The sequence below is a fragment of the Adiantum capillus-veneris genome, chromosome 30 (genome assembly GCF_014529385.1).
Source record: "Adiantum capillus-veneris isolate H3 chromosome 30, ASM1452938v2, whole genome shotgun sequence".
Taxonomy (NCBI): domain Eukaryota; kingdom Viridiplantae; phylum Streptophyta; class Polypodiopsida; order Polypodiales; family Pteridaceae; genus Adiantum; species Adiantum capillus-veneris.
In genome coordinates, this window is record NC_140960.1 from 66,811,818 (window position 1) to 66,823,266 (window position 11,449).

The 11,449-nt window shown below is 45.4% G+C and overlaps 1 protein-coding gene and 1 pseudogene across 6 annotated transcripts in view; one reads left to right on the forward strand and one right to left on the reverse strand.

Annotated features, from left to right (window-relative positions):
• CYTC6A (Cytochrome c) overlaps positions 1-6,333 on the forward strand; it is a 51,415-nt gene extending 45,082 nt beyond the window's left edge. For 2 of the 6 annotated variants that reach the window (XM_086506501.1, XM_086506502.1), the window contains exons 3-7: positions 5,295-5,458; positions 5,534-5,628; positions 5,711-5,742; positions 5,820-5,883; positions 5,969-6,333. In XM_086506501.1, the coding sequence (XP_086362627.1) occupies positions 5,295-5,458; positions 5,534-5,628; positions 5,711-5,742; positions 5,820-5,883; positions 5,969-6,097 (484 nt within the window). In that variant the 3' untranslated portion in view covers positions 6,098-6,333. The remainder of the gene's footprint in view (positions 1-5,294; positions 5,459-5,533; positions 5,629-5,710; positions 5,743-5,819; positions 5,884-5,968) is intronic. The other 4 variants (XM_086506503.1, XM_086506504.1, XM_086506505.1 and 1 more) reach the window with 2 other exon arrangements.
• A 428-nt stretch (positions 6,334-6,761) lies between these two features.
• Positions 6,762-11,204, reverse strand: LOC147418126 (uncharacterized; annotated as a pseudogene).
• Between the last annotated feature and the right edge of the window lie 245 nt (positions 11,205-11,449).

Genomic DNA, 11,449 nt, shown 5'->3' on the forward strand with positions numbered 1-11,449 from the left:
TCGAGTGTGTGTGAGGAAAGGTTAGTTTTGCATGCTTTGTTTGCCTTGTGCTACGTGAGTATGTGTGTGTGCGCACCCGCGTGCGGGTGCATGGGTGTGAGTGAAGTTTGTTTTTAGAGCATGTTTTTCGTTTGATTTCCTTGGTTTCTTATTTTTCTGTTTTTCATTGTTTCCTTGTCTTCCTCCTTTTGTGTGTTCTCCACATTGGTTTGGTTGGGTTTGCTGCTGTTGGCTTGTTGCTCTTCCCTCTACTTGCTCTACCAGGTTTCCAAAAGGTTGTCGTCAGAGCCTCCTTCATTGTTGTCACAAATTGGTGACGTGGCCTCTGTACACACACACCCTCCCCGCTTGGACAACCCTTGGAATGACCTCCGAAATTGTTGACGTGGCAGTCACCGTACGGACAGGCCCGCTTTTTGCGGCGCATCTCACGGAAATCCGTATAGCTTTTTGCGTGGGCAGTTTGCGACAGTTTTTGTTCTGCTTTTCTGGCTACGCAAATATATATATATATATATATATATATATATATATATATATAGAGAGAGAGAGAGAGAGAGAGAGAGAGAGAGAGAGAGAGAGAGAGAGAGAGAGAGAGAGAGAGAGAAGCTCTTTTGCTTTATTTTGGCTCAAGAGAGCTTGAGAGTGGGAGAACCTGCTTTTGATTTTTGGAAGCTTTTGGGCTCTGCTTTTAGCATCCCTTGTAATCTTTAAATAAGTGGGCAGGCTTCCCACTTCTCAGAGCATCTGGATGCAGAGTCTGAGAGTGAGAGCCTCCCACTCACTTATACTTTGAGTTGCAGATTAATACAAAAAGAAATACCGAAAAGGGGCGCCAGTCTTTGGGGCCAATATCTCTAGGCACAGAACTACGCCGGGCCAGTGTCGAATAAATTGTGAATTGTGAACTGTTTTTTGAAGTGTATTCTTGTGGTGTCGCGGTAGAATCCGACTTGGAGTGTCCTAGTCTGTTATAGTGGTATCAGAGCACGGCTGATTTCTCTTCTACGGGAAATCCGATGTTTTTTATGCGGCACTTATGGCTTCAGACAAAGATCAAGCGACTTTCTCTGCATCCGGAGATGCGGGAAGAGATTACGATGAAGTTTCACGCGAGTACTACGGCCCGCCTCGGCTTACTCAGGCGGAGATCGAAGAGATGGAGCGTCGACAATTGATCGGCAATGCAACAAAGATGATGCTAAATTTTGCGAAGGACCCGAAATTTGCAAAATTTATGAGCCAGACCTCCTTCGACGAGGTGCATTCACAGTGGCGGCAGACCACAGAGCCACCCCTCAAACCGGCCTTGAAGCAACCTCCTACTCCAAGGATGTACACAAAGCAAGAATTAGAAGAGGTGGTCGATGCACGATTTGCTCAGCTTTTTGACGTGCAGAACAAAGCTAAAAAGCATGACAAAAAGCCGAAGAAAGGCGTTGACTTCCCGGGTTATTTGGGTCGTTAGTCTACATTTGAATCGGAAAGAAAGCAGAAGAAGCGTGTTCAATTTGAAGGAGTACCCAGTTCTTCTTCTTCTTCTTCTTCTGACTGTTCTTCTAGCTCCTCTGACTCGAGCGAAGAAGACAGGAAAGGCAAAAAGCGAAGCAAAAAGCAAAGCTTCGGAAAGGGTAAGAAAAAGGCAAAGAAGCCTAAATCTCGCCCCGTGGTTGAAAGTTCTACAGAGGACTCGTCTTCAGATAGTTCGGACTCTGACGACAGCAGCTTCTATGCAAAGAAGAAGAATTTTTATAAAGCCAACCAGTATGACTTTCTGAAAGATAAAAGCAAGAAAGTCCGAGAGTTTAAGGAAGGTGGACAGTCAATTAAATTTGACACGTTTTTTGGTTATAGAGATGCTTCGAAGGCTTTGTCTTTTATACAGCAGTTTGACATAGCTTTTTCAGGAGGGCGTTACTCAGAGCACTCCAAGATTCGGAGGGCTGCCTCTTACTTCAAGGGGAATGCTCGAACTTGGTAGTCCACGCTTCTATTAAACAAGACAGCGCCAGTTAAATGACTGAAATTCAAAAGGCTTTTTATTTCTTCTTGGTTGACCCGAGAGTATGAACGCGACATACGAACTGCTTGGAACCATCTTCGGATGACCAAGAAGGATACAGTGGACACTTATTGCGAGAGATTCTGGAGCTCTTTTCTACCCGCCTCTTCATTTAAGAAGATCTCGTTCAAAGAATAGATTGAGCGATTTACCTTGGGTCTTCCTACAGAGATCCGATATCACTGCTTAGAACAAAAGTCAGCTTCCATTCAGGAGCTGATGAGTCATGCGAAACGGGGTTTTTCCATTCACTAAGGCAGTCTGACCTACCTCACATATGAAATCATGACGCAAAGGGCCGAACAGACTTCGAAAAATGAAAGTAGAAAGAGGAAGAGCAACCCAGAAAAGAAAGAAAAGGATGCGCAACCCAAACTCACTCCTCAAGATAGGGCTCTCTACATCAAGGAGGGGAAGTGCTTTGGATGCGGAGAAACTGGGCATATCTCCGCGAAGTGCCCTAAAAAGGCACCGAAAGAACATAATGACAAGGACGATGAAAGGCCTGAGAGTTCGAGAGCAGCTGAGGAACGTGGAAAAAAAGGCAAGATGAAAATAGGACCGCTTCCAGATTGCGTGGGTACTGATCCGAGCAGGATGGACGAGAGTACGGAGCTTTGCCGAGCTTGGGGCAAAGTAAAAGACCAAGAAGCCCTGATCTTCTTCGATGGAGGAGCCAAGGCCAACTTCATTTCACCTAAATTAGCGGCGTGGCTCGAGATCACACCCGATCAGATGGGACCACTAGCAGAGGCAGTTCTAGCGGCACCCGGCAGGGACGTAGCCATTACACTTGTCATTGGCAAACTTGGGTTGCATTGTCAGGGGTATTTGGGGCATGAGAACTTCTACATAATGCCTTTGGAAGGTTGTGATGTCCTCGTGGGAATTCCTTGATACCACAAGAATAACGCTGTGGTTGACTATCGGGTGAGAAAAGTGACTTTGACTACAGAGAAGGGCAGAACCATTGTACTCGATGTAAAACTTAAGGGCGATTCTGTCCCTATTGTAACGGCTTCGGCCATTTCAAAATTAAGGAAATGTAGTCCGTTTGTTTACTCGATATGATGAGAATAGGACAAATATATCTGAACTTGATAAAGAACGCCAATATTTTCTCCACACTCATGCCGATTGCTTCTTAGAGGGCCTGCCAGGCGAGTTACCACCCGCTCGTCCTAAAGATCATACCATTGATGTGATACCTGGAAGCACACCATCGAACCGGCCACCTTGCCTAGAACGAAGAAATTATGAACCAAGTGAAAGACCTCTTGGAAAAGGGTCTTGTCCAACCTAGTACTTCACCGTACTGCACTCCAATGTTGTTGGTTTTGAAGAAAGACGGATCTTGGAGAATGTGCATCGATTATAGAGCTCTCAACAAAATCACCATCAAGAACAGATTTCCGATTCCTAGAATCGATGATATACTTGACCGACTTCAGGGATCCTCGTGCTTTAGGAGGATTGACTTGAAAAGTGGATATCATCAGATCCGAATCGTGCTCGGAGATGTCTACAAGAAAGCCTTTCGGACGACTTTTGGGTTATTTAAGTTTTTGGTGATGCCTTTCGGCTTAACCATTTAACCGGATGGTGGACATGATTTTTTGAGAGTATAGACTATTTGTTGGCACTTTCTTTGACGACATCATAGTTTTCTCCAAGGATGAGGCAGAACATAGAGTACATCTGCTTCAAGTCTTTCAGGCACTACGAGATCACAAGTTGGTGATTAATGCGAAGAAAAGTGAATTTTTCCTACCAAAGACTTTTTGGCACACATTGTCTCAGTATCGGGAGTGCAAATGGATCCGACCAAGATAGAGACTATCCGTGATTGGCCCGATTTGAAGAATGTCCATGAAGTTAGAGAAGCTTCTTGGGATTGTGTTTGTACTACAGGCGGTTCATTAGAAAGTTTGCAGAGGTTGCTTCCCCTTTGCATATCTTGACACAAAAAGGAGTCCCTTTCTCGTGGGGACCCACAACAGTGACTGCCTTTCAGACTTTAAAAGAGAAATTGACTACAAGACTAGTTTTGACTCTATCGGACTTTCAAAAGTCATTTGAAGTATATTGTGATGCTTGTGGTCGTAGTCTGGGTGCGGTCTTAATGCAAGAAGGCCATGTCATTGCCTACGAAGCCGACTGTTCTCAAGGCCGGAATTGATAGCACAGATTTATGAAAAGAGCTTTTGGCGGTTATCCATGCTCTTACTCAGTGGCGGCATTTGTCACAAATGGTGACGTGGCTGCCCATCACACACACTCTCTGCCTTGCATGGACAAGCCGCGGAAATGGCAGGCTGACGTGGCTGCAGGCTGTACGGATCCCGCAAATTGCGGAGAGCATGACATGTGGCAGCCCGTACGGAATTCCGCGTTTGGCGGCGCTGTTTACGGCAGCTTTTTGGACATGCTTTGCCTACGCATATTAGCAAGAGGGAGAGAGAGAGAGAGAACTTTGAATTGCTTTATTTGCCAAGTAGTGGCATGAGAGAGAAAAGCAAAAAGAATTGCTTTATTTTTTTTCAAAGGTTTTAATGCTTTTGATTTTCAGCTTTGGGCTCTGCTTTTAGCAACCCTTTGTAACCTTTAAATACGCGGGTTGGCCTCTCACAACTCAGAGCAGTTGGACGCAGAGTCTGAGTGTGAGCGCCTGCCCGCACTCTTGTACCTTGAACTCAGACTTAAATAAAAAGAAATACCGAAAGGGGCGCCAGTCTTTGGGGCCAATATCTCTAGGCATGGAACTCCGCCGGGCCAGTGTCGAACTAAATTGTGAATTGTGAACTGTTTTGAAGTGGTTATTTGGTGCTGTCGCGGTAGATTCTTGACTTGGAGTGTCTAAGTCTGTTACAGTGGTATCAGAGCATGGCCGATTTCTTTTCTACTGGAAATCTGATCCCAATTTTTTTTTCCGCGGTTCCTATGGCTTCACGCAAGGATCAGTCGACTCCCTTTGCATCCGGAGATGCGGCAAGGGATCACAACGAAGATTCCGGCAAGGAGTATGGCCCGCCTAATCCTACTCAGGCGGAGCGTCGAGAGATGGAGCGTCGTCAATTGATCGGCGATGCAACAAAGATGATGCTCAATTATATATATATATATATATATATATATATATATATAGAGAGAGAGAGAGAGAGAGAGAGAGAGAGAGAGAGAGAGAGAGAGAGAGAGAGAGAGAGAGAGAGAGAGAGAGAGGTCTACGTTGTAGATATGCTTCTAAATGTGCTCGTTGGAGTTGTTTCTGTAAAGCAAGTTGCAGATACATTGAAGGAGTTTCATATGTCAAGGGGGATTTGAAACATGGGGTTGCTGGGTTTGCTGCAACTTTTCTCCTCACGACAGCAGTGGTCTCGTCCAATTTACTGGCTGCTGGTAAGCACTTGCAAGTGCCATGTTATAAATGTATGGTTTTGTATGATGTGAATGGGCATTGGGCATGTTTGGCAGATAGTGCACATGCATTGGATCCTGCCATAGTGCAGACTGCATTTCAGCGCTCGTGTGTGGGATGCCATGTCGGAGGTGGCAATATCATCCAGCCGGTAACTTCGTGTGAATTTTGTACTAAATTGCAGACACAGCTGGAGAACTTATCAACTCTTGTTTATTGTTTTGTTATCAAAGGGAGCAACCCTAACAGCTTCAGATCTGCAGCGGTGGGTGATTTTCTCTGAGAATTCAAATTTGTTGGCTCTGTTCACACTCTCACAAGTGGTAAAATCTCATTTTCCAGAAATGGTTTGTCTTCTATTGATGATATCTACAAGATAATTTACTCAGGAAAGGGGCGCATGCCGGTAAGATATTCTTCATCATTTGCAAATTCTCCTCGTTTTGGGTATTTGATCGGCATGCAATGAAAAGGAAAGTTGTTAAATGCAGGGGTTTGGTGAGCTTTGTGCTCCAAGGGGCCAATGTACTTTTGGTCCACGCCTTAGTGATGAGCAAATCCGATCACTTGCAGAGTTTGTCAGGCTTCAAGCAGATCAGGGATGGAAGAACTCACAGTAAATTGAAAATTTTGAGGGCTTCAATGTGCCAACCATTGATTTCAATAGTCTTTTTGCTGATATAAACGAAGAAGTGAAAAAACTTTCCGATAAATCCGACGTTTTCACACGAGCGCACTAAAATTCGGAAGCACTATTTGATGGCTGTTTATTTTGTTATTCAAACAGATCAATAGAGCATCACGAAGTATGAAGAGGTATCCTCAAGCAGCAAATGAAGCCTTTTTCATGGTTTTAGTTCCCTGGTATGTTTTGGCCTCAAATTTTCTCATACATTCCAAGCGTCATTTTTTGAGTTTAAAACTTCCTGGTCTCAATTAATAGGAGAGTGGGGTCCTTCATATGCTTATCGAAGGGGGTAAGGTCTCACAATTTTGTAATTGATTTGATAGCACCTTTTTGTGTAAGGGCAAGAGGATCTTGCTGAGCTTCTAAAAGAATTTGCATGACCTAGCCCTTGGTAAATTTATCAAGATGAGGTTGATGCTATAAGATATATAGAGCAACTATATATATATATATATATATATATATATATATATATATATATATATATATATATATATATATATATATATATATATATATATATATATCTCAGCAACTATAGATACAGCTCAACACTATGATCACATTAGATGGCCATTTTGGCTTGTTGAAGGAAGGGGTGGAGTGACCAAGACTTCGGACTTTGGACTCGCTAACACCAGGGGAGGGCCACGTCATCAAGACGTGCTAGCATGGTTTGCTGCGCACTGTCCAATCAGAGCTCACGCATGGAGTAGTTGGATAGCTCAGTTGCGTCGCCTGTCGTAGGTGGTGGGTTCGAAACTGGCTAGCACGTTGAGAGCCAATCAATTCTCTTTTTTTTGGCAATCCTTCCTCTCCTCGAGATCTGTTCAAGGCCCCTTTGCGGTGGATCCCTCGAGTCCCTCCTGTGTCATATACGGACGAGGAGGGGTATTTGTATACTTGCAATGCCCACCTCTTTCAATTTTGCCACCACAATATATGCTGCACAGTTTGTAAGGCCCCCATATGAGGAGAAGCCAATGGTGCACATATATTTGGTGAATTCCAGCTTTGCACGCTGATGAGATCTCTATTTGTGATTGTGGATGGTGTGGAGCAAATTCGTTGGAATATTCCTTTCGTTGGAATATCTTGATCGGACGGCGGCCGAAAGATAATCGGAAAATGGCCGTCCGGTGGCCGGTGGTCCGTGGTCTTTGGCCGGTGGTTGGATTTCCTTGGCCGGTGGCCGAGTTCTAGGAGGACTTGTCTATCCAAAAGCGGCTACACATGGGTGCATGGGAGAGTCCTACTTGGACTTGGCTATCCAAAGGCGGCTACACATGGGCGTTTAGAGGCTCCCTTACATCTATATAAAGAGGCCTTCTCATGAGTAATTTGGTAGAATGGTGTGCACACTTGACCCACACAACACATCCTTGTTGAAGAATTGTTAGTCCCTTGTATTCCTACTTGCTCTAGTCGTTTAAATCGCCATCTAAGCTGTACCTTGAGAGCGCATGGGTGGATGACGCCATCTCTTTGTAATAGTGTGCTAATCTAAAGTTTTTGATTTGTCACTTATTTACTTTGCATCGTATCTCTCTCTACTCTCCTTGCTACTAGATCCTTATTGTATTCTGCATTTCTTACAAAGGGGCCCTATTACCCCTGGGTGCAATTCGGCCCTAAGCATCATCTTATGTATATGTAGGCCAGTGTGAGAGATTATTAATTGTTGTCCTATTAAGAGGGGCATTGAGTAGTTGGTCACATAGACTCTCTCATCCTCTTATGTAAGCCATTGTGACTTTTCACCTTGTTTTCTTGGGTTTTGTATTCTTTTAATATCACACATTTTTACTCGCTTTTCATGATAAAAACTATTTCAATTCTGTACTTTTTGTGAAAATTGTATTTAGTTAACTTGCTACACTATTTTCTAGTGCCAATTAAAAAGAAAAAAAGTGAGCAAGCAAGCTCTGTGTCAATGATGCCTTTTGTTTACATGGGTAAGGGGCATGGGCGTCGAGTATCCTCATGCTATCAAAAAATAGCCAAAAGTAATTTTTGGCTATGAAAAAATGTTGAGCTTTAGTATTGGGAATTTTAGAAAAGAGCATGATATAGCATGATTGGGTGTACTAAGCAAGAATCTTTTATTTTGATTTTTTCCCTGCTTAAAGAGCAAGGCCATAGCATCGCTTGTGTGTTTTTGTGTTGGCCAAAATTCAAACTTGGCTTTGTAATATTGCTGTTCGAAGAAAATAACTGTAACCATCTATGGCAAACTCTATGTTAGGGAGGGTCCCCGACTGCAACAAGGAATGGCAATGTCTTTGAGGTTGTACATGGAAAATGACAGCATCAATGTCAAGCGGTCTGGAGTACGGCGCATGCCAGTGATGGGCTATCCTGGCAGGACAAGCAAAAGGTAGAGACCGAGCTGTGGCTGCAAAGCCTCCACGAGTGCTGGGTATAATCACAACATCTGCAAGGTCCTGCTACCCGCCATTGAAGAGCAAATCTAGGCAAGGTTTTGTGGTGTACCTTGCAGCCAGGGCTGACCAAGACACGCTCAATGCTCGAGAGAGGTCTTTATGAGACGGTTGAACCGTGTTGGAGATTGCCCACAGCTGTAGCTGGAAAATCAAGCCCTCACATACCATAGCAAAGAGTGTTCACCGTGCTTGGGTAGTGGCAAGCTGAGGCCTTGCTGGCTAAGCCCAGTACACAATTAAATCGAGAGAGAGAAGAAGAAGAAGAAGAGAAATTTAACGTCGTAGGAAACTAGAGAGAGAGAGAGAGAGAGAGAGAGAGAGAGAGAGAGAGAGAGAGAGAGAGAGAGAGAGAGAGAGAGAGAGAGAGAGAGAGAGAGAGAGAGAGAGAGAGAGAAGAAGAAGAAGAAGAAGAGAATTTTTAATGTTGTAGGAAACTATCCCAAGAAACCTTAAAGATCTATCGGACGAGGAGAGTTGAACTCAAGACCTGTTATTCAAGAGGGAAATGACATAACCAATCTACCACACTTGAGAGAGAAAGAAAGAAAGAAAGAAAGATTTTTTAACGTCCATAGGAGGCCGAAATCGGCCTATGAGATAAATCAAAGTACATGGGGTGGGTGTCCTCTGGATATCCTGTGAAGGATGAAAAGGTACAAAGCAAAAATAGCTATCCTGTGTAAGGACTGAGGGAGGAGGGAGGTGGTACAAGGGTGGGGTTCTAAAAACAGGGGAGAGATGCAATCCTATATGCTAGGGTATATACAATCATGAAAGAAATGCTATCATATCTCTAGCTCCATCCAGTCCCGTAATCAGGGTGTAAGACATGATGCATAGGTGGGTGAGGTGTGAACAATCCCCGTAGGATGGCGGCTGGATCTGCAAAAGCTCGGATGCGTCTCTCCTCTAGAGATCTGTAGTAGTGCTCCTGGATCTCCTGGATCTCTCTCTGGTGAAGTCGGGGTGCCCTACGTAAATGGGGGACGTGGACGTCTGCGAGCTCGGACCTCCTCAGCCTGCTGTAGAGTCACTCCTCTCTGAGTAGTCTGGGATGGTGGTACTACTGTGCCCCTCTGGAAGAAATCTGTAAGCTGTGTCTGGCGCTCGTCTCTCACGACTGATGATGTCTGAAGGAGAGAGTCCCGGTGCTGTTGTGCCTCTATGAGGAAGCGGTCGAAAATTCGCTGTTCTCTGGACTGAAGAATCTGGTGTAAGGTGGGCTGATCTGCAAACAAAGTCGGATATCTGCCTCTGGTCCCCTCATATGCTCTACATTTGCACACAAAATGCTCCTCACTCTCAATGTCTGCTGTGCAAAGTCTGCATATCCTCTCTGCCCTGGGCACATGTGCAGCTCTCCCTGCCTCAATTTCTAGTTGATGTGATGATACTCTGAGCTGTCCAATGGCGACCCGTGCTCTATGTGGCATGTGGACGTCCATGTATCTCGGTCTCTGGATGAAACCATCTGCTAGGATGGTCAGGAAGTGGTCTCTGTATTGCCTCTTTGTAGGAAGAGGCTCTCTGGGTGTGATCCATGTCTCTCGGATGTATAGCTGCCAGAGATCCTGTCCCAGAACTCGATTCCTCTCATGGTGTGAGAGGCGTATGTATGGGGAGTCAAGATCATACTGAAATGGGGGCAAGTCTGTGATGTCCAAGCCATGGGATGTGAACCACTCTGTGACCTGTGAGTACCATGCTCTGGTGTCCCCCTCTTGATGTAGCTGTATCAATGCCTCGAAAGCTCTACGTGTGAGTCTATCTGGTGGAAGCTCTCGCATGCGCTGGATGAAGCAAACTGTCTGGAAGAGGGCGTCTACTAGCATCGGGGGTGCCGCTAGCTCTGCTCTGATGATGTCGTGTGGTACTGATGGTTTGCTATGGAGCAAACAAGAGATCATAATGATCTGTGGGCGCTCTATTTGTGTCCAGAGAGATGCTGAGAGTCCTGGGGCCCATACTGCGGCAGCGTACATCATGGCAGGTGTAACTAAAGTGTCAAAAAGCCACCCCTTGGTGCGGGGCTCCTGGAAGTGGGCCTGGTGGCATCTGCGCTCTAAGGTGGCCAGTGCTGCATATCCTCGTGTAAGCCGGTCTTTGGCTGCTTGGGTCATGGAAAATCTGCCCGTGGTGCCAATGAAAGTCACCCCCAAATATACATATGAATCAACTACCTCAACCTGTCCACCTGCTACCATGAGCACTGCTCTACTCCGGACTGTCCTGGAGGTGTGGAAGATCATGACCTTGGTCTTGCCAAGGTTCACTGTGAGTCCTCGATGTGTGCAGAAATCATCCAAGGCGTGTAGGTGGCTCTGTAGTCCCTCCTGTGTCTTAGAAACTAGAATAATATCATCTGCATAGAGCATAATATGGACTGGTGTACCTGCCAAGTCGGAGCCCGCTCCGCCTGCTCGTAGGATGTAATTTCCTATCTCGTCGATGTAGAGGCCAAACAGGGTCGGGGAGAGGGGGCATCCTTGCTTCACACCAATGGTGCTAGCAATGGGGTCCGATACTCCACTTGGGCATCGCACTCTACCTATGACCTGTGCATACAAAGAATGAATGGCCCATATCATCTCAGATGGTATCTATAGCTCTTGGAGACGCTGAAAGAGTCTCTCTCTAGGGATGGTGTCAAAAGCCTTGCGGAAATCCACAAAGCAGCAGTAGAGTCGTCTCTTTCGTGCTTTCACTCCGTCGATTAGGCAGCGAAACACGAAGATGTGATCGATGGTCGAGAAAGTGCGTCGAAACCCTGCTTGTCCTGGTGCACGTAGCCTTGATGCCTCTGCGTATGTGCTGAGCTCTGCCTCAAGAACTGCCCCATA